Source organism: Papilio xuthus, unplaced genomic scaffold (genome assembly GCF_000836235.2).
Source record: "Papilio xuthus unplaced genomic scaffold, Pxut_1.1 DF826159.1, whole genome shotgun sequence".
Classification (NCBI taxonomy): domain Eukaryota; kingdom Metazoa; phylum Arthropoda; class Insecta; order Lepidoptera; family Papilionidae; genus Papilio; species Papilio xuthus.
Genome location: NW_013532490.1, coordinates 2,287,071 through 2,311,553, shown reverse-complemented (window position 1 = coordinate 2,311,553; position 24,483 = coordinate 2,287,071). Strand labels below are relative to the sequence as shown.

The 24,483-nt window shown below is 32.4% G+C and overlaps 1 protein-coding gene across 6 annotated transcripts in view; it reads right to left on the bottom strand.

The window, feature by feature from the left end:
- Window positions 1-22,134, bottom strand: part of LOC106123196 (zinc finger protein 628) — a 63,408-nt gene extending 41,274 nt beyond the window's left edge. For 4 of the 6 annotated variants that reach the window (XM_013319424.1, XM_013319428.1, XM_013319426.1 and 1 more), the window contains exons 1-5: window positions 22,081-22,134; window positions 13,206-13,817; window positions 11,233-11,325; window positions 10,545-10,640; window positions 8,842-8,910 (exon numbers count right to left, since the gene is read on the bottom strand). In XM_013319424.1, coding sequence (XP_013174878.1) covers window positions 8,842-8,910; window positions 10,545-10,640; window positions 11,233-11,325; window positions 13,206-13,742 — 795 coding nt within the window. In that variant the 5' untranslated portion in view covers window positions 13,743-13,817; window positions 22,081-22,134. The remainder of the gene's footprint in view (window positions 1-8,841; window positions 8,911-10,544; window positions 10,641-11,232; window positions 11,326-13,205; window positions 13,818-22,080) is intronic. The other 2 variants (XM_013319425.1, XM_013319427.1) reach the window with 2 other exon arrangements.
- Window positions 22,135-24,483: the final 2,349 nt, after the last annotated feature.

The following is a 24,483-nucleotide window of genomic DNA, read 5'->3' as shown; positions in this document are numbered from 1 at the left end:
GATACGCATTTACATTAATATGATAATATTAAAAGAAATAAACCTACGTTTATCTTAATACTGCAAATAGTTTAAAAAATAATATTGATTCCTGATAGGTTTATCTACGCACTTCGTTATTAAATTGCTAAATTCAAAACACTATAAAATAAAAACAAACATGAACCTATGTTTTATAACCAGCCAGTTATAATTTAAAAAAAAACAAAGAAATGTTATCCAACCTGCATCGATATCCCACTGAAATGATTTCCGAACGAACTTGATTAGTGTCACGCATCGCACTCGATGTTTAGAAACTCCGAGGCACTTCACTTTAAAACTTCGCTTAAAAACCGTATCAAAATCCTTCGCACACGTTCAAAAACTTTCCCGTTACGTAACAGAGTCGAAACTTTACTCAACACGCGAAATTAGTACCAAGGACGTTTTTTAATCTGTACAAAAGTTCCCGCCAACGAGAAATGTGTCCGTTTTCGTCAAAATGTATTTTTCAAATGTCAGTGTGGTGCAAAAAATCGCTGTGCAGTCGGGCCGTGGCTCGTAGGCGTTGTGTTTATAAGTACTATAGTTGTAGAGACGTAAGTACCATCGTAATGCACTTATGTGTAGGTACTTGCTAACTTTTTTATTATAGCCAACCGTATCCGCGAGGTTCCTTGCTTTGAGGCGAACATTTTATGACTTACTTTACAATTCTTCATATTTTTCTTACGTAATCATTTTATTTGATAGAATTATAGTAGTAATTTATTGACCATGGAAAAGTTAACGTGTCTGTTGATTAAATGTTATATTCATAACATTAATTGGACTTAATTCTTACTGTATAAATATTTAACTTTTTTAAGATATTTGAATTTCAGGTAAATTTGCGTAAAATTATGTCAAGGGAACAATAACATCGTACATTATTATAGACATGTTTGAAATTAATTTTACCAAATTTTGAACATTTAATAAAATTATTGAATAAAATTTATAAAAACTATTATAAATAAGTATCAAGTATCAAGACGTGTCTCGCCAACAAAAGAGATGGTCTGCGTGCGAGCGGGACGGAGATATATGAGTTTTTCATCAGTGCTCTCACTAAGGTTTTTTTGAGTTCTTATGACTTGCCGTATTTGTCGAGGTTTTCTTATAGGAACAATTTTATTTCATTGCAGTTAGAAACACGGTGGTCTTTCTGTTCTTTACAATATTTCTGAACAAATTCCTGTCTGTTTGAATTCATGATATACTATTATTAAGTGAAGTTGTCAAAGATTTATTCTTTTACTAACTGTCGCCCGCGACTCCGTCTGCTCGTTATTAATAAAACCTAATTAGTAGCCTATGTGTTCTTCCAGACTATGTTATACATCTATGCCAAATTTCACCGAGACACATAGATTCGTTCCCGAGATATATTCATGGAAACATCCATCCATCCATCCAAACATTCTCATTTATCATATTAGTAAGAGTAAGATTACTACAGATATTTTTGAGAATGGTCTAAATAATAATGAATCGCTTCACATTCAAATATGCAAATAAAATTATTTTATTTCATTGGATTAGATTACTTTGATGTCATATTTATCTGTATATATAAAAATTAATTGCTGTTCGTTAGTCTCGCAAAAACTCGAGAACGGATGAACGGATTTATCTTATCTTGGCCTTGAAATGTTCATGGAGGTCTTGCGAAGGTTTAAAGGTGAGAAAAATTCGAATAATTGCCAGGAAAATCCTAAAAACAGCCCGTTTAATATTATATAAATAGCTGAATGGATCTCGCTGAAACTTAGCATAGATGTAGAACATAGTCTAGAAGAACACATAGGTTAATAATTATGTTTTTAATAACGCGCGGATAGATTCGCGGGCGACAGTTAGTTTGGAATAAATAAATGTTATCGATTTATCAAATCTTTAGAAGAAACATAGTTTAAACGGCACATTGTGATCAACACAGCATGAAATTCTAATAACAGCATTACATTATTATTAAAAATAATCATGGCGTTCCGGTTTTTTCTACTTAGGTCTTAAATTCAGTATTTAGGAATCAACCGAGCGGCAAATGCACTAAATGAAGGGTTAGTTTAACGATGAGTTGTTTATATTATTGCAAATAATACGACGGATATACAAACTGGTTGTAACAAAAGGAGTTTTGTTTGTATGTTATAGGAACGCTTGAGAGATGCTCTTTGCATATGCTATGCTATGTTATAAATATTGTGTTAGAAAAATTAAAAGAAAAGATACCTAGATAATATGTCTAGTACCTTTTTTTTCAGAAGGGAATGCTTTATGCATACTCCGCGCCCCGGGGGGGACGCGGTAGTTATGTGGGATTCTCCTCCATAGCGGAGGCATACCCACTAAACCCCTCTGTTCCTCCAACGCATCGGGACGGGACCACGGGCACGCTTTCGCTCTCGTCCGCGGCCCAATATGTCTAGTACTTAACAGATTGTTAATATGCAAATATATATAGAATTTCGTTTCAAACATATCTTGTTTAATGTCATTCGTGTCCTTTTTGTTTTATCATTCCCTAATTTATAAAAATACTAGCAGTCACCCGAGACTCCGTCCGCGTGAAATTAAAAAAAAATCTTAATTAGTAGCCTATGTGTTCTACCAGACTATGTTCTATATGAATGAATAATTTCATCAATATCAGTTCAGCCGTTCTGGAGATGCCTTCAATCAAACATCCATCCATCCATCTAAACATTTTCATTTATAATATTAATAAGATTCAATGCATAATAAGTATACTTCGCTTTCTAAATTACTTTTAAATGTGTTTGAAGAAGGAATATTTTCCAAGAGCAAGAAAATAAGTGAAGAATTAGTTGGCCGGCAAGGAAAGGAGGTAAGGAACAGAATGGGCCTTCGTTAGACTGTTTTAATTTCAGCTAATTTTTATCTTCCACCGTCGACGACGCCTTTTTTACTGTGCAACGCGGGCCATTAGCTCGGAGCTGTGCGGGCTTAAATAATCTTAATACTTGATATTATTTTTATTTTAAGAATTGTGCAAATTAGTATTAAATAACACACTAGATGCACAGATGTCTGAAATTGATTTGCCTATATACCTTACTACGCTAGAATGGAGTCATCATCAGCTCACTATACATCCCCACCGAGGGGCTCGGAGCCTACCCTAAGAGGGTGATTAGGCCATAGTCAACCACGCTGGCCAAGTGCGGGTTGGTTGACTTCACACAAATCTTTGAATTTCTTCTCAGATATGTGCAGGTTGCATCACGATGTTTTCCTTCACCGTAAGAACGTCGGATAAATGTACATATGTAAATCGGAAATCGAAAAACACATTGGTACAAGGCGGGATTAGAACCCCGGACCTGCAGATTGCAAGTCAATTGCTTGACCCCTGAGCCACCAACGCCCTATGGAGTATTTTCTGTTTATTTTACAATAATTAATGTTATATTTTAAATTAATTCGAAAACCGACTGATTAAATGACAATGTAAAAATATACAATTGAGATATCAATTTTTTTTAAATCTAAAGAGACTGGATATTGTATTATTCTTGTATGATAATAAAATTGAGATGATATGTCTACGTAATTTGTTTCCTTAGATTAGTAATTTTAATATTATACAACGACGTTAAGAATAGATTGAAGTTCATTTATATTTTAAGTACTCCTAAAATTCCTTATAAAATTCTAAATATAACTTTTGAAGCGATAACAAAGTATCTATTATAGATTGTTTTAGCTCTCGCAAGAGATATAAACCCTATAATAATTCAATTGTTCACGACAGTCACTTGTTTGTAAAAACCGTTATAAAAAGGTAAACAATTATCAGAACAACAGTAAACAATATACAGAATTACACTCACTATTTATTACATATTTTATTATTCTTTATTCTTGATCATTGTGTGTTCACGATTAATTTGTTTGTCCGTAATATCAAGTGTCAAAACCATTGAATCGTCGTACAAAGTAGAAATCTAATTTTTGTCGAGTTTTTCGCTCAGTCCGCCACTCCCGGGAGAACGCTGTTTTCCCGCCAATTTGTAGTGTTTGTAAGAATTCAACCTCGGACCGTTGTCATGTCGACATCGTGCTTCGCTAATCAACCATTTTTCATACTTAAAACGTTTCTCCTTTTAAATTAGTGGACGTTCATGAATTTAACATCTAATTTAAAAATTTTTGTATATAATTTCTTATGACGATTTTTAAACATCAAGTCAAAATTCGGTTAAAAGACGTTACGTAAAAAGTATGATAGCTTCAAAATCTAAGTGGTAAATAGGTACTTTAGGTTAGATTTAATTTTATTTTTTATCTGTCATTTCTGGCAACATTTTTGTTTGTTGATTGTGGTATAAAATAAAAAAAAACGTTGAAAAGTTATTTCAGTTTATTCTCAGTTCATAGCGTCTTTTTACGTTCTGGCAGGTTGTATTTACATTAATAAAAAATTCACAGCCGAAATTCAGGCAGGTGTCCGAAAAAACGATATTTTTATGAGCAATATCAAAAAGTTTTCTAATAATGTTGCCGTGTTAAGTGTGGCCCGGGCGCTAATTGCAAAATAAATTTTCAAGTTTCGACCAAAAAACCCCCCGTTTCCTTCGCGCAGTGAGTTATGGCCGTGAAAAAACAAGTAGAAGAAATGTGCGGACATCGCTTAAGCGAGCTCTATTCATAGTAACGACCAACGATAACTTTCATATTTTTTTATCTTACTAATATTATGAATGCAAATGTTTAAATGGATATTTGTTTGAAGGTATCTCCGGAACGGCTCAACGGATCGTTATGAAAATTGGCACAGATGTAGAACATAATTTGGAAAAACACATAGGCTACTTATCAAGTATTTTTTTTTAATTCCGCTCGGACGGAGTCGTGGCGAAAGCTAGTTATAAGATAAAATAAATTCAAGAATGTATAACTTTATTTAGGTTTTATGACATGCATCACGTAAATTTTTGATTGGTGACTCATATTTCACGTATTTTATGCTCGAAAATATTATTTATTATACAATTTTGTATATTACGTTATAGGAGTCAAATCTCATGTTATGTTGGACGATTTACTATTTATAATAATTAAGAGTGAACAATGTAAACTGAAAAGGTGTTTGACCTTTTTAATCCTGTGTGTTATTCTTAAAAAAACTTTTATTCGCTTCTAAATATGAAAGAAAAAGTACTTTTAAAGACTTAACAATATCAGTTGAGAAACTCGTTATGCCAGACTATCAAGGCACGGAGACAATCTTTCAAAACCTATTAAATTTAAAAGCTGTTCGGTCATTAGACCACTTTTTTCTAAACGTTCCCGCACAATTTTTCCTCCCTCCTTGGACACTTTTCATAATTACAGCAACCCCCTTTCTCACCCTTTACAACCCGTTTTTGATACTTTTACAAGATGTTAATGTTTAAAAAAAATTATACATTTCTTATTTGAATGTGAATTTACGCGAATTTAATTTTTTATTTTTGGAAAATAAATTTTACTACTGACTTTCATAAGACGCTTAACCTTATATTAGATGAAATTAATCTCAAACATAAGTACTGTTTTTTTATTTTTTCTTAAAGCACATGCGACTACGTCTTAATCTGAATACATGATGTACCAAACGTTCTAATTTTGGTACATCGTTAAATACGTCTTTAAAAAACAATATTCGCAGCAAAGAGACCGACAGACAGAAAGTAAGACAAGACACTTGATTTACTAGCGATGCCCCGAAGGAAAAATATACCGAAAGAATTCCTGATATAGACATACAATAGTGATGTCTCTTGTTACCGTACCAAAACGTTTTTATATATTCATAGTGTACAAGTTAAATTATTCAATTAGTACAGCTAACCAGATGTAGAAAATATTAATATAAAGTTAAAAGATTGTTTGCATTGAAAAGTCTTCGAAACTACGATTCGCAGAATTCTTTGAATGTGTCTGAAAACATCACTATTCACTGACATAGGCTTTATTTATTAGCTTCTTTTTCGCGCGGATGAAGTCGCGGGCAACTGCTATATGTAACAATATAATTCTTGTGTAGTTAGCGCACATAACAAAGAATATTTTTGTTTTCGAATTTACTAAAATCGTTTTTATGTACGAACATTCGTTGAACTCACTAAAAAAGGTTAAAATTTAAAAATCTACCATCCCTACCTGTTGGTACTTTTACGCGGTACGCCTTGTTAGGCGTACCGCGAAATCAAAATAAAAGAGAATGTAAAAAAAAAACTACAACACATGTCCCGGTCGGGCGGCGGACGTCAAAATCGTTTCAATTTCGGAACGAAAAAACAATTGCGATTTGAATTTAAAATTCGAACGGCGGTCATTTTCCCGCGGATTTTTTTTTATTTTGCGGAAAGCGACGCCGGCAATAAATCCCGCGGCAATAACTATAAATTCATTGCGGATCGACATGCAAATGTTGAAGATTTTTTTCGACAAGCCGTATCAAGTACTTTTTGTCGGGACATAAAATCTATAGAGTAGCATATACAATTAAAAAAATTGCGTGACAATTTAACCTTATCATAAGGGCTTAATGTTTCATATTTCCAAGGAAAAATAAGTTCTTTCAAAAAGTATTTTGATCACTTAAATCACCATTAAACAGGCTTCAAATTAAACATTGTTTCATACTTAAAACTGTCACTATAAATTAATTTTGTATAAGACGTCAAACTAACTTAGAGTCTAATCTGTAAAACTAGCCTAATGTAACTGTAATATATAAAAAGAGTAATTCGAAATAATTCAAGAAATAAACTTAGTATAAAACTACTCTACTCATCTTACTTTTCTGTTCCGTCGAAAGATCAAGTGCTACATCGTACGGAGCATAGTTTTTATTTTACCCGAGTGCACTTTTCCGTTTAACGTCCGACGTACGCCGTCCCGTTTATTTTTTTTAACCACCTGTGCTTTCAAAATGCATGCTACATTACAACGAGGTTCTATTAAAACTTTTTGCTAATATACTTTTTGGTATGCGCGACATTGTTTCCACAGAGTTAATTAAATAACTCTGCTGTATTCATTTAGGAATACATGAGAACACAAAAAATGGAACTCTTTTTACCTAACGTATTTTTATCTAGATTTTTTTTTTTAGAAATGTTAGTCATAGCCTTATAGTTATGTTCGGATTAGTATTACAGACTGTTGTTTAAGTTCTATTTATGACTAATACTTGAAAAGAAGTGTTCGAATGCTTGTCATTTATTTTAATAAAAAAGAATCGATAATGCCCATCACTATTATTCATAGTCAAGTGTATTTCCAGTTCGTGTAATTCTTTTATACGAGTAATCTGTGATCGCACCTCCTTGCTTTTATTTTGGCGGTAAAACTTGCATCTGCTTACAAGGTGCCGTATGCGAGCCATGTCCAGGAAGTAACCTGGTCAGGAACATCTGCAGGTTGCATACAACCTTTATTGTTCGATATAATAAATATTTAACACTTAATAGATATCGTGGCCTATATTTAACTTTAAAGTCTTTGCCAGCTCGTTCATTAAATCTTAAGGAAAGATACTATGGGATTGGCAAGTCCGATAAATGCAGAAGTCCAAAAATATATATTGTCATCCCTTTCATTCTCTTTTAAAACGAAGAGAACAATAACTTTTGTTACAACTATATTTCTGGTCCCTCTGGTAAAATGTTTACAAGAAAATTACTTTCCATTTCCTGCTAATCTATATATATATAAAAGAAAGTCGTGTTAGTTACGCTATTTATAACTCAACAACAGCTTTACCGATATGGCTGAAAATTCGTGAAGAGGTAGCTTAGAGCCAGGAGACGGACGTAGGATACTATTTATTCTTTTTTTTCGAATTTATGCCTTGAAGAGCTGCTTTTTATTTAACTTATCTATATATTAAGTTTTTTATATATCCACGCGGACGGAGTCGCGGGCGACAGCTAGTATTTCAATAAAAAGATACTAACTGTTGCCCGTGACTCCGTCCGTGCGGAATTTATAAAAAATCAATAATGGAGATAAAAACTACCCTATCTCCCAAGTCGGACTAAATTACAGATGCTTACAAAATTTGATAAGAATAAGTTCAATAGTTTCGGAGTTTATCGCGAACATACATCGCACGATATATTTATATATACAGTAGATATTTCGCCTACATTGTACGCAATACTATTTACGGTAAGCAAATCAAATGAGTGAAACGTGTTAAAAACTTCCAACACTTCCCACAATGAATATTCAACAAATAGATCGGGACCTAGATACCTACATAAAGTTAACATTACAATATAAAACCCCAACACTCCTTCCCTTACCACCCGTCGATAGAACGATTCGATAAAAATCTTTAACGCGCTAAGAATTCATTACCTTTAATATAATCGGAAGATTTAATTTACGGAACACTTGAATCTAACAATTGTTGTTTAAAAAAATCTTATAAATTAACTTATAATTAGCTATCGGTTAGTAACCAATACCCATTTAGGGATATGTTTTAGCTTGATATATCGATAACAGATTTTAAAATCGTTTTTACAATTCGCTGATCACCTAAATAACCAAAAGTTACAGCTCTGTTTTGTTTCGTATATTTAATATAATATAAAGATTAATCTAAACTCTCGCTAACTTAATTAATAGGATTAAAGCATTTATTCGCGAATCTATTCTCCTGTGACATAACTAAGTTAAGTAGATAAAATGTCTTTGTTTTTAAAATGCTTAGTTCCGTATCGATATATCAGCGTCCACTATCCCTTGACCCTTGGAAGATAACAATACGCATTGAAACAGGTGCCAACTCACTCGCTGCAGCGTCGACCAGCACTCCTCCAGCGTGCGCTCGCTTATGCTCTGCCCCGGTCGCGCTTGTTGCTGTACAAAAAATAGAACAATTAACATTCCAATTATATTTAACCAACTTGCCCCATCTTCCCCCAAACTCGGGTACAACGACCAACTTCCCAGTTTTCACTAAGCTTTTCAGTACAGTCGCAGTCGTTTGCAGTGCCTAAAAGGCGTCTGTTGTTTGTCTTGTACGCCTTGAACGAAAAAGGTTGGTAAATTTTGCAAAACTTGTATATTTTACCATCATATGAGTATATCCCATAGGAATGTAACTTTCTGTAGTAGATTACAGTCTAATTGTTGCAGGAGCAAGAAAATTTTTCTGTAACTGGACCACTGCAAACGAATGCGACTGTACATAATATGAAGAAAAACAATTAAATTGTATTCAATGTTAGTCTGTAATACAAATTAGATTTTAAATTATTATTTTAAGATGTGAAAGTGATGCTTAAAAAGTTAAATATTAGTAATCAAGCTATATATTTAAAATTCTAGTACATATAAGTAAATAATAAAACGAAGAAATTAAGATAAACAAAACAAAAAAGTCATAATTAGTTATTAGAGAAAACATATAAAAGCATAATTGATGAGCATTATAAAGAAGTACAAAAAATGCTAAAAAAAATATATTCTGTCCTACCGTAACTTTCAAGAAATCACTTAAATTCATACTGGTTGCTTATATATCATAATCTTATAGCGTTTAATAGATAAAAATCGAGCAAAACCTATGTTACTAATATTATAAATGCTAATGTATGGATGGATGTTTGTTAGAAGGTATCTCCAGAACGTCTGCAATCTCGCTGAAATTCGGCATAGAAGAGCTTAGTCTGGAAGAACACATAGGCTACTCATTTTTTTAATCTCGCGCGGACTGTGTCGTGGACGACAGCTAGTATATATTATATAAGTCTATAAGGCTCATCATTAAAATAAATAATAGATTATACGGAAACTGATTCGTTAAGACAATAAATTAGATTTGAAATGTAAACAAAATCTAGAATTATATTGTACAAACATTTAAGTACTTACACAATATATGAATTATACATACTTGGTATATCATTTAAAAATATGCATAGTTTAGAAATTCGATATGTAAAGTTCCAATTAAAAGAATTACTAAACATGTTATAAAAAATCACAATACGTCGCGACGCAATTTGAAGAAAAGCGACTACTCTGCCGTTTACCCTGGCGTCTTGTATATACTTTTATTTATTTATTTAACAATACAATTTTGAATACAAATAAACATATATATAACGCTAAATAAACCTCATTGGTTTGATACAAGCGTTAAGGTCTTCCGGACAAAAATGTTTTGAGCTTGCACTTTGTTTTTTCGTGAAATACATTTTATCAAATCTGAGGGTAGTTCGTTCACCAATCTAGGAACGATGTAACTTAGTATCTATACTAATAAATAGCATAATTTAAAAAGTATTTAAGTCGAAATAAAATAGACAAAATTATATAACCAGGTTTTTTTTTAGTAATGAAATTATTGTCAACCAAAATTATTAATAATTCGGTGACTGAGTTTTGAGTTACTACGCAATATTTAAGTCAATAATTACATTTTAACGTTGAATAAGTTTCCGTAATGAAAAATAAGAGAAGGTGAAAGAAAGATTGAAAATAATTACATCAAGATTGAGGCTATTCAGGAAATTTACCAATGCGAAGGGTAGCATACTGCGGTCGGGCATCGGCGCCTCCCCCGTCGGTGACTGCTGTTGTGGCTGTGGGGATATCAATAACATTAACACCAATAAATAAATAAAAAACTAGCAATTACAGGCTTAAGCATACATCCTTGTATCATTCTAGGGAAAAATACGAATGGAATGAACTGTTTTTTCCTACTCTTGAGTCCTTATTTCATATAAATTAAAAAAAAAACTTTATATTAAGCGATATAATGTTGATTATAACAGTAGAATAATAAAGAGACTACTTAAATTATTTACGCAAAAAAACAGTCTCAGCTCTGGACACATTAAAGTCTTTAATGGTAAATAAAAGCACACAACTCTAATGCGATCATGCGTTACTATTACACCATTTTATCAACTGCCGCACTAATTAAAGGCTACCTTAATCCCTTAGTGTAGATTTTCAACCATTAATTAACGTCGTTAATAATAATTCAAAGTCAGCAAGCAACCATCAAGCCATGCACTATATTTTACAACCAGCCAATCATTTTAAATTAAAAAAAAAGCAAAAGTTCCATTTTTAAATTAAAACAAAAGAATGCGATTAAATTGTAAACAAAATACAGAACACGTAAAATACAGAGCACACGTAATAATTTAAAAAAAAATTATTTACATCGATATTATTGAGTGATGACAGTAAATTTACCAGTGCAAATGGCACGAGGGATCTCTCGCTCATTGTTGAGTCAGCGGATGGTGATTGTTGCTGTTCCGGAGCGGGCGTGAAAGAAAAATTTATCATATTAATTTCTCATTACGTATATACATTCTTCGATGATGTCCCATACATTTTTGGATTATAATATAAGTAATAGATTTCAATATACAACATTTAAATATGTACTATGTTTTTTTTTAAATAATTTTTATGTTCAATTTAGTTTATAAATAGTCAAGAAATTTAAAAAAGTTATCTATTTTAACTTAGTCAATTTTTACCTTCTTTCTTTGATTTGTCTGATATGATATCTTTATACCAAACTTGTAATTGATAAGATATAAAAATGTATTATAGAAAAATAATAAATCAATTTTTAATTAACCGTTCTTCATAAAATAATATAACCACAATAGCCCTGCCACTTAAAACCGTCTAACCGTTAAAATTTAATTTATAACGAAATAAAAAAAAGACAAAAACAAACCGATGAATACAAAACAGGATATCAGAACCGGTTTACGGTTTAATAGAATTTTTAAAACAAAAAAAAATTGAATGAGAACAGATTCGCAACAAATAACTGTCAACACCCCTTCCGTGAAACAAAGCGCGGCGAAAATAGAAAAAAAAATTAAATCACAATGAAACCCCTAATCCTTTCCGTGGGAAAAAGACAAATGCAAGGTGAGCCGAGTCCAAAACTAATTTAAAAAGTAATATACTTTTCGTCTTCGGTTCTTTGGTTTGAAATTTTTAAAAAAATGTATAAATTTTGTATTTGAATTTCGAATAAATTTGAATATCGAACACGCTATTTTAGTTTTAATTTTATTTTAAGGAATTATGCGACGGAACTCCGCTTTACGGAAACATTATTGTGCGTAAGTTAACAATTTTATTTTCATAATTTAACGTGGAAATTATTAACTAAATAAGTATTAACTATGTGCAAAAGTCAAATATTATTTTATTTAAGGACATTTCCAAAACTATACATAAAATTTTTTATTTTTACAATCCCTTTTTACTCAAAAAAATCTTGACCTAAGTCTTTTAAGTAAAATAAATCAGTTATTAGTGTTTGAATTCCTTAAATATATTTTAACGTCTAAATTTAAATTTACTAAATTTGATATTGTATTTTATAATTAAAAAAAAAACAATAAAAACGATTAATCTTACTCGTATGACATATAATATGAATCAATGATAGGGTTTCCGTTTCTTACCGCAATCATAAGCCATATGGTCAAAACAAATACGAACGTAATAACAAAAGAAATTGAAAATATCGTCGACAAGTTGATCACAAGCTAATACCGAAATAATAGAATTATCATTGATTATCGTTAATTTACATATCCTTTGTAAAAACCGGATGCGACGTAAGGACAAAAACGATTTAATAATAAGTCGAACGCGAGGCCCTTAACCCTTTCTTCGCTCAACAAAAGGTACACACAATATGTTGTATTGCTTTCTTGTAACTGTTTTTTTTTTTTTAAAGAAGGGATCGTTCCTTATTTGAAACGAGTTTCGTAAGACCTCATAAGGGTCAGTCGATTTACATGATCTGAAGTAGACACACGTCTGATTGATAAATATACGGTCAATCTGAATTTTACTAAAGTGTTATATTATCATTTCACAGTATTTCAATATATTCACTAGCGGTAACATAAACATTTTCACGTTATTATTATAATTTTACGTTGTTAAACTCCCGTGAATTTAATCGCAAGTTTTAAAGTTCCGTCGGAAGATCTTATAGATTCTTTTTAATTACATGAGTCACAAGTAAGCCGGATTTTTTTGTTTATTTTCAAATTAATTCTTTTGAATTTATCACAGTAAACTAAACATCACCTAAACAATAATTAGTTATGGGACATCTCAAAAATTTATAAGTAATTTAAAGTACTCACCTGTATGTCGGTAACCAGCTTGTCAGGCATGATTTTGTGGTCTGGTGTGGCGGGTGGCTGCGGCGTAGGCGGCGCTGGCCCCGGCTGTGCCAGCTCGAGTGGTTCATGAGTCGCTGGCGGTTCGTGAGGGCTGGCCGGCCGGCTGCGCGCCCAAAAGTCCTGCAGCTTGAACTGGCGCTGGTCGGGCTGCAGCGCAGGGATGTGTAGCGAGAGCGGCGCCGCGCGAAGGTCCAAGGCGCTGCCCGCCGCTGCAGCCTCGCCGCCCTCCGCTGCAGTCATCTTGAAAGAATTCTGCAGCCAGCTCGTCACAAAGTTATCCTCTTCCTTGGGCGCCTCCAGGAGTCTAGGGTACGGCGGCGCGGCGCCCGCCTCGTAAGCGCCCTCGCCGCCGACCGCTTCGCCCTCCTCCGCTATTTTCGGTACTTTCGCCTCCCTCGGTGAGCCCTCCTCTACCGGTTCCGTCTTCCGGTAATCATGGAGGTCCCTGTACCTCTCCTGGAGCGCTAGGGATATGTTCTCATTGAAGTATTTCAACATTAATTCCAGTTTGGGGCGCACGGTCACGAGGAACACATGCGACGTCCCGCGCCTTAGGCTGGAGCCGCGCTGGACCTGCAACGAGGACGGTCTTTAGCGCGCGGCGGCTTTCAGTTTATTTACGCGGGCGGAATGGGAAAGCGAAAAGCGGGACCACCTTGAGACGCGGGCGGGCGACGACTAACTTCTTGGTGGAAAACTTGCGCGTCGCGACGCTTTCTTGCGGGGTGGGGCGGACGCGCGCGCCACGCGAAGACGCCGCTCCAACTAGCAAGACGCGGCGCCGCCCCCGCCGCCTTAGACGTCGTCAAGAACATCCCCACCGGCGGCGGCGCCGGGCGCGTGCGCCCCGCGTTTTTTCCGCGGAAAAATGCGAGCGGTCAAGGAAAAGCCGCGGCGACGAGCGCGCGACGGTCAGCGCCGTGCGCCTCGCGCCTTGCCCACAGCCGCCTTACGAAACGCTCGGCCCGCTCGGACCGTTCGGACCGAGGACCTAATAACAACTATTAAAAAGGGCGCGAAGGGTCGCCCCTCTCGCTCCGCCGCGCCCGCTCGCATCCCACCCCTATGCGTTAGAAAAGGACGAGTAGACCGACCGATTTTTTTCTAAGCCCCTATTAGTGAGGGAGGAAATGAAAAAGAATTGCCTTTCTTTACAATTTTTTTCTTAATGTCAACGCTCTCGCTCGCACTCGGGGAGTTTGTATAAAGCCCTTTCATGTTGAGTTTTTAAATACTTCCGTAACGCCTCTTTACTATTGAATTTTTTTCTTGTTCAGGCGGAGCTTAGCTCATGGGGTTTAGCCAACGGACGATTCGGCCTCGATTTTTTCTCATTTTTACCTAAACTCGGAATAATATAAACACCGGATATTCGTAGGTTGTTCCTACGTAATGTATGAGTTCTTTATTATTTAGAAAACATAAAAAATCATATTAACTGAAAATTCCTATTCAAATAAGCATATGAAAATTTATTTCTAAGATGATTAGCTAATTAATTTAGCATTATTTTTTATTCTCATATCTAACGCCTTAGTTTCATTTTGTCGCCGTCTTACGCCCTCATTAAGTGATTCATCCCTCTCGCTACCCCACGACAGATGGCGTAGCTTGCTACGAAGTCTACGGCTTTCTGTGACCTTTTAACGTCTACGCAAAATATTTTAACAAAAAAAAATAATACCTCAAGAGAAAATATTTTTATAAACATATAAAAACAAATGAATTTTTATATATATTCTATCAGTGAATAAATTCTATTCAAATGTTTTATTAAATTTGTTATAGACTGCATATACTTGTCATGGAAAAATGATTACGTTCCGCATGCATTGCCATATATAATTAGGTCTGAAATTGCATGTACCGACATGCCCAAGACATTATCTAAAATCGCGACTTAAAGACAATTGCCAGGTATAATAATGAACAGGCGTGGTCTAACAACGTAGGAGTGGACTAGGAAGACTTTTTATACGGTCTGTGAATATGCGAGTACTTTAAGTCAATAGGCGGCGCTCTTAACGACTCGAGAATGTAGAAAAAAGGTTGCATACAGACAAATGATTAAGAATTAAGGTAATTTCCCTAGACACAAATTTGCTTCTATAATAAGATAATGCTTTACTCTTACATCGAATAAGATTTTCACAAAACCAAATAATTCTAAACAATTTTAAAATAAAAAAGTCTTTAAGGTTTTTTATTTTTTCTTGATTTATTTGTTTCCTAATTTTCTTATAATTAAATTAGATTTTTAGCTCATTTTGATATTTATATTCTAGTCCAAATGACTTCAAGAGTTCTTAAGTTGCGGTCAAACGATGAAACTGAATTTTCTTTGCTAATTTGGAAACTAGATGTCACGAGGAGCACTTTTCTGAGGCATTTTCTTATAAATTTCGTCATAAAACAGTAACAAATCGAGTATAATTAAACTTTTAAATATGTTTGAATTCGATTTTTAAAAATAAATAAAAAAATAGTAATAGCTGAATACATTAGAAAAAGAAATCAAACTTTTTACATCGCTGCTTGACTTTAGTTTTATAAGCCTTATTGGTATAATTTGGATGTTCTATAATTTAAGATTATATCTAGAAGTTTAAAAGACCTTCTGAATGCTAATGGAGTTTACTGTTATGCTTAAAGTTGGTTATCTCACTTCTTACTAATATTATAAATGGGGAAATTTAGTTGGATGGCTGTTTGTTTGAAGGTATGTCCGGAATTGCCGGAATTTTCATGAATTTTTACACACATGTAGAACATACTCCGAAAGAACTCATAGGCTTATTAAGTTTTTTTTTTTTTTAATTTTAGTTTTGTTTTAATATTGTATATAGCCCAAGCGATGATCTAAATTAATACTAACTCTGAATAATAGTGAATTAGATAAAAAATGAAGAGACAAACAGACATGCCAGATATAATAATATCCGTTGTGAACAATGCGGTGAACGCCCGATGACCCCAAGCTTTAGGGGCACCTTTGTAATATGCGTTAAATTCAACTCCCTATCAATTACAAAGATGTTCCGGATGTGTAAGCAACCGAATAACCTTTACTTTTATAAAAAATATTAATATTAAAAATAGGAATTATTTTTGTATTAAATAAAATTTAAGTTAATACTTACAAAGAAATTGTAAGAAACAAAATGGATTAAAAAAAATTTCAAAAAAATTAAAGTGTCTCTGGCATACAGTAGTCGTTGCCAGAGACTCCGTCCGCGTGGAATTTAAAAAAAAAAACTGTGACTATGTGTTCTTCCAGATTATGTTCTACATCTACAAAATCAAATTTCAAAGAACTTAAGAATTAAAACATGAAGATAGAACACGCTTCGTAACAAAATTTGTAAAATCAGAAAATTAATCTAATAAAATAGTAATGGCATGAAACAAAAATTATAAAAACACATTTATTGTTTAAAAAAAAAACAATATTTGTAAAAAAAAACCTAACCTATCCTACCTGTAAGCCATATAATTTACAGATATTTTAAAAATAAATAATGAAATGATGTTCATTAAACATTATAGGTGTGGATGAAGCTCAAACGGATATTATACGCAACAATGGCCGGCCGGCAGCTGTCGTCTCGGACGTTCCGACGCCATATTTCATTTTAATTTTTTTTTATAGCAACAATATAATAATGTTACATCGGCCAAAGGCGTTCTCCATTGTGGAGAACTATTAGAGCGTATACGCATGATTCTAAAGCTATTTTATATTGAAGATAATGTTATAAATAGAAAATAAATTATATCTATGTATAATAATTCATAGTAATACTATAGCTGGCAACGCGACTCCGTTCGCACGGAATTAAAAAAAAGGTAATTAGTAGCCTATGTGTTCTTCAAGACTATATTTTTTATTTATGCCAAATTTCATCGAGATCCATGCTGATGTTCTGGAGATACATTCTTAAATACATCCATCCAGATATTCGCATTTATAATATTAAGACTAGACGTCGGCGGCAATTTCGTTCGCGCAGAATTAAAAATATAATTAGTAGCCTATGTGTTATTCCAGGGTATGTGCCACATTTATGTCAAATTTCATCGAGATACATGCTGATGTTCTGCATATACATTGTAACAAACATCCATCCATCCATCTATCTATCTTAGCGTAAAATTATGTTACTAATATTATAAATGCGAATGTTTGGATGGTTTGTTATAAAATGTTTCTAAAATGGCTAAATGGATCTCGTTGAAATTCGGTACCGATGTACAACATACAGAAGACATAGTCCTATTTGCTTTGCGTAGGATAATCGTTCTCTTTATTTGCTAATACATTTTAAAATTGACGTGTTATAGATATATTCAGTTATAGATTGATGAAATAAAATAAAATTTTATCAACATATCAAATCGTAATCCATGAAACGAATACAATGGAACCGGATGAAACTGGATGTAACTGGATGTAACAAAATACTTGAGAGATAAAAAAAAGTATATCAAAGAATTCGTTCCGCTTTGAGTATAGCAAAAACTAAACAAAAGGATCATTTGACCCTTTACAATATGCAAATGTTGAACACCTAGTGGATCACAAGGGTACTAATAACACGGTGATTTTTTAAACTTTTTATAGAACAGGACCGGTTTTAATAGTTTTTTTTTAATTATTGTTCTACAATACATTGTTGTCTATGGGAATTTTCAACAGTAAAGAATTACTTTGGTTATGATAAAATATTTAATATACAAGCGCTTTGATTTTAGTAAGAAGTCTGAAGAAACTCTGAATGTAATTAGGTTGAAGGAATTATTGATAACGCTTTAAGAAATCTTTGCACTGTAGATAATAATATTATTATAAGATGTTAACGAATTATTTCATGTTTCACAAACTAAGCTCTTGAATTTTATATATATATATATGTAAAGAATGACGTGTTAGTTACACCATTTATAACTCAAGAACGGCTTTACCGATATGGTTGAAAATTTGTGAAGAGGTTAACTTAGAGTCAGGAGACGGACGAAGGATTCTATTTATTCTTTTTTATTTCGAGTTTATACCGTAAAGAGCTTTATTTAACTTACTAATATTATAAATGCGAATGTTTAGATGGATGTGATGTGGATGGATGGATGGGTGTTTGAAGATATCTCTAGAACGGCTGAACGGATCTCGATTAAATTTGGCATACGTATAGAACATAGTCTGGAAGAACACATAGGCTACACTAATTAAGTTTTTCTATATATCGACGCGGACGGAGTCGCGGGCGACAGCTAGTTTATAATAAAACTGACTCTAGCCAGTGATTTTGTTCGCATTAAAATCAATCAATCAAAGCATTTAATAATATAAAGAGGATATTTGTATAATACAATTGTATGTAACGAAGAAACTCAAACAAGACTGGACCGATTTCTAAAATATTTTTTTCCATTAGAGAGCTACATTTTCAGTGAGTTACATAGGCTTTATTTATAGCAAGCTTTTTTAATTTCATGCAGACAATGTCGCGTGCAAAAGCTAGTAATAAATAAAAATAATAAACACGTAATGAATAGTACGACTTAAAATAGACATAGAATTACGAACCGCGTTATTATTGAAATGACAGTGTATTAAATATTCAATATGTAATTTATTAACTTAAGACAATTTATATCGCCCTATCAAACCAACCTTCTATAGAAAATAGATTTATTTTTAATTTCAAATGTTGCCATGTTAACAATTATTATTAGATTTTTTTCTACAATGTCTTGATATACCCATTCGGATATCCTAATATATATATATATATATATCTCTTTCGGTTGTATATCTATACACATTTGATATTATTATTTACTTGCTGTCGCCCGCGACTCCATCCGTCGTCATCGTCATCGTCAATTTTAAAAAAAAAACATAATTAGTAGCCTATTTGTTCTTCCCCGGCTCTCTTCTATATGTATGTCAAATTTCATCAAGATCCATCCATCTAAACTTTCGCATTTATAATATTAGTAAGATTAAATTAAACCATAGAGGTTTTTTATATTTTACACATTTGATAGCAAATTCGTTGCAAAAATTCTAGGTTTAAAGATTGAAAAAAATAATATCGTATTGTTTATGGCAACATCGAAGTAAAGAGAAAGAAACATGTTTATCGATGAAAAAATTGTAAAAGAGGGTTGTAATGACCGCGCGTTCACGAACCGCGACCTATTTTTAATGATTTTTGGAAGAATCGTTAAAGGGTTCGGATAACTTAAGCGGAATTGGCTTTTTTACATATCTTTTTAATAACAGAATATAGCTCTTTAGATTCTTTTTTTTATTAATTAGTTCGAGTAAAAATTATTATAAAAACATAATTATCGTAGTAATTCTTTAACTAACATAACGGCATTAGGCAATTGTTTTGCAAAGACAAGCAATTGTATTTAATAGTAGCTTTGTTACTATCTCACTACGTTCAGACCTTTTTTCTCTTTCTTGCAAAGAAATACGGTTAAAGGTGACGTGACCTTGAAATTTCATAACCAATCCTTTATTCTATTTAAATATGTTTTCTACCAAAAATTGACTAATTTTTGGATTGAATAATTAGTCAGTGCTATAGCTTACTCCATAGTTATTTAGCTAGTTAACGTGAAACATTATTGATGGTACTATTCCGTGACAAGTGAACTATACGAGGCCGCGAACAGATCGTGCTTGTCCGTCTGTTGCGTTTGTGTGATCGATATCAACTGCCTTCGTGTAATAAGGCATACCAGCTCTTAACTTACTATGACTAGATGCACGTAATATATTACTTTAAAAAAAATATTTTAAAACAGCCAGTGGCGTTCGTCCCTCATGAGAAGAAGGGGTCAAACAAGCAGCAGAATAAGAGAACACCGAGGTGTTAAACCACGCCTATGGAATGCAATGTAAGAAATAACATCTTACTAAGGAGACAGAAGTCCACTCCTTGTTTAAGTTGTAGTGAGGAAAATTATACACAAAATTTGTTTCTAGAGAGGAAATTTTCACCTATTTAGGTGTAAAAGAAGATCTTAAACCCTGTCAGGTTATCTACAGGGTATAGCATTTACAGGGGGTTATTTAAAAATGCGCACACAAAATTTTTAATTTTTTTTTGTAATTTTTTTTTTACTTTTTATCCAATGAATATACTTCCTCCAGATAAAATAGATTGTTGTAAACGTATTTAAATAAAAAAAAATTGTAAAACCACATTTCATATTAAATGACAAAAACAACTGTTAATAAATTTCACGCAAATCGCCCGTTTAACGGTAGCTGAATATCAATTCTCACAAAACATTTACCCCGGTAAAAGAAAACGAACAAAAAAATCTAACAAAAAATACCCCTCACCAAACATCGCGTGTCAAAATCCAACGATGTTTAAATGGTAAAAAATACATATTAAACACCAGCACATTGGGCAAACATTTCAACAAACATTTTAGTTTCCGAGCTTACATAATATTCTTAAGAAAAAGAAAGAAAAGTTGTCTAATAAGGCCGACCAGCCTTCCCTTTTCAAACATAATTTTAAGTTCATAGATTTAATATTTTTTAAAGTTACTTAATAAAATTATTACTACATTGTAAAAAAAAATTACACACTTTCCCCTTTTCTTAGTCGTATTGTCATTTCTATATCTAGATAGTTATTATACCTTCTTATAAAATTATCTGTAATTCTTCGCTATGAAATATATCAGTTGGCCCATGTTGGCCCAACTTGGCCCAACTTTCTAAGCAATACATTTGTTTACACGCGTTTAAAAAAGGATTGACACATAAAAAACCGCCCCTTCCGTTAGACTGAACCAATAAAAAAAGAAAAAAAACTTGCCCGTTTGAAAAAAGAACGAGTTAATTGGTGGTGCGCGTGCCGCCCTACTTTTTTTCAAGCTTTTTGTGACACCGACTTCTCATTGAGGGCTGGGTTTTTTTTATAGCGTGGGGTGAATTTTTTGCTCCAATTATGACGGCGATGGTGCGTACTACCGACAAATTATTTATGATTAAATAGTTTTAAACTCTTAACACTGAATAATTTTGTAGTCAGGATTTTTTTTTCTTAATTCCGTTTCACTACGAGTCGCACATCGTTTTTTTAATACTTAAATTTATGCCAATTTTTAGTAACGTATTTAATTTTTTTTTTATTTCAACCAAAAATTAACTGACAAAAAATAATATTAAATTTTCCTATCAACTTAACCCTTATGTTCTAATTAAAATAAATTTAAACTTAGTTTTATTAAACTTATTTTTGCTTTTGCGTATTTTTTGCTTTACTTCAAAAAATAAGTCTTGCCACAATAAGGGTTAAAAACGCATCGATATTTATACATATAATCTACAACACTTTAAAAGCACAATTAAATTAAAAAATCTATATATTTCATGCACTAAGGAAACAATAAATACTTTATAGTAATAACTTACCCAGTAATTACTAATCGTAGTTGCAATATAAACAAAGCAGATTTACATTGTCAGGAGAAATTAATTTATGGTAAACAAAAAGCGACATCTGTCGTATATGCGATAAACAACAAATATTTTTCTTATAAGATAATATTTCTAATTAAAAAAATAACTCAATTAAAAAAAATCTAATGAAAATTTTATAAACACGACGAGATTTTTTTTTTCAAATTAAAAAACTCACAATTACACATAAAAAAATCTTCAAAATATCTTTATTAATAAGTTTTCTTTAAAATCTATTCTCCTATAAGATTTCTTATACCATCCTTTCTTTACAAAGTTGTGAAAATATTAAAATTTGCAATAAAAAAATTATTACGTAACATAGTGGAAAATTTTTACCTTATTCAAGCGAATAACAACCGCCCCGCACAGAGACAAGTTATAAAATTTCCGTTTAAAACACATCGCTCATTATCTTTTTTCTAACGAAAAAATACATTTTTGTGCGCACATTTAAAGCCTTAGTCACTTACATATATTAAAGCACAACAAACTTTATTTATAACAAAATAAAATACAAATTAAAATGCAATTATTTCCTTTTTACGACTATTTGGATTGACCAAAGAGTTCCTTGGTCTACTTTAATAGTTACTAGGGATGTACCTTTTCGGCTAAATAAATGTCAAACCAAGAGGCTAGGCTAGACATTTCAAAATGTTGAATGAATTAAAAATATTCACATAATAGCGAACAATCGACAAGTCAAAAACCAAAAAAAAATGTTTATACCCTAACTGTATACTAATCTACCTATTAGTGGTTTAAATTACTCTGTCTCTGTCTCATTGTTTGTTTTTAATATGCGTTTATTCATATAAATTACTAGAACCTATTCTGATTCAAATATATAAAAATATAACATAACCGATATGAGATGTATAATAGAATTAGAAATTCTAATAAGAAAGTTAAAAATCAAACTTTAAATTCTTCAATATGTTTTTTGAATTAATAAAAAAACTTATTTGATTTGAAAATATTAACAAAAGAATTAACGTGATTAGAAGTAAATTGTATTACGGTAAATGTAAAAACAAGCTGCTTAAGTGTTTAAATTAATTTATAAACTAGCAACCGAGAAAAATGAAAATATTTTTTTTTAATTTATGTCTCGTTATTATATTCGAAACTGTACTAATATAACTAAAAAGCTTAAATATTATAAATTAAATTAAGACGATAACAAAATCTATGTGAAAACGAATTTAAAATGTGGAGAAGGCATTAAGGTATTGTGAATCAAAGAAAAGAAACCAATTTCTTTAAAATAAGTAATTTTAATATAGGTAATGATCATAATAGTAAGTACAGTTTTATCTAAGTGTTATTTTTGTCGTGTATTGTTTAAAAGTAGCATTAAAAAATCATTAGAGAATTAAAGACTGAAAATCTATGTTGCGGTCATAAGCTGAAGAAGAGAATTAAAAAACAACAGAGCTCGTATCCATAGGCTACTATTAGGAATAGGAAATTTGGAAATGTAATTATCTTCCAGATTTCGTCCAAATCCATTCAACAGTTCGTTAAATAGTATTACTTTGTAATAAATATCAATACATCCAAATTTTCGCATTAATAGGCGAATCTTAAGAAAAAAATGTCTCGTTTAATATATATGCATATATAAGACATAATTTAATATTTAATTCGCATTGTAATTTGTTTTCTCGGTTTAGACGTGTTCTTAACCGATAAATCGTCACACAAGCCGAACGTAGTCACATCACTAGCTGTGCTTGTGCGCGTCTTATCAGCTGCACTGTGTACGTTGATAAAATTTTGAAAAATTCTCAACTTTTCCGCGATAACCCCGCCTTCTCGGTAAGGAAAAAAAGCTTGAATGCCGTATTCATAGACCAATACTACTTTTTAATTATTTAAAAAAGCTTTTATTTTAAATACGCGAATAAGTGTTTATAATGTTCAGGAAGTCACTTAGCGAAGATTTCTTACTTGAGTAACGTGTAGTAATCATTTAACCGGACGTATACTCGTTTTTATAAGGGATTTTGCAGTGTAGTGATGAAAGAAAGCTTCTTATCCTCATACAATAGTATGAGAAACATTCATGAAGTCATTAAGTTTCAACTACCCTGACATTCCTTGAAATATGTTAACAATTGAGTTATTGTAAACATTTATTAACTATTCGCTTACCGGATTAGCCTCTGAAAACGTATATTAGTCATTGCGAAGACAAGAGAAAATGTCAACATTAATACGGATGTTTTGTGCTTGATATTTTGAAAATATCTACTGTTACGTAAATTCGTTTTCATCTTGTATAGTGTTTACATTTATTGGCTAGTTAGTTATCCTAAATAGTCTAGTAACTACTTGTAACTATTGCATCTGAAAATTAAAAGTTCTAAAATCTAGGTAATAAATAAAATATTAACTTGAAAAATATTTCTGCTTGTTTTATAGTTTCAGATATGAGTTTGTACTTTCATACTTTACTTTGTTATTTTAGACATTATTAATTAGAATCCTTTGGCGCCAATGACGTGCTTTCGTTACAAAGTCCAGTGTCAGAATGAATAATGAGGGGACACAAACGTCCACATTTTAGTAAGGCTAGTGTTGGGTCAATACACTGCCACATTTTCGAATTTTCTTCCTAACAGTTAACATGTTTTACTAGAATCTTATAAGAATGTAGATATAAGTTGCACTGTTAAGTATTACAAGATATGCATAAGTTCTTTTTATTAAATAGTAATTGTGCGCTTACTACTC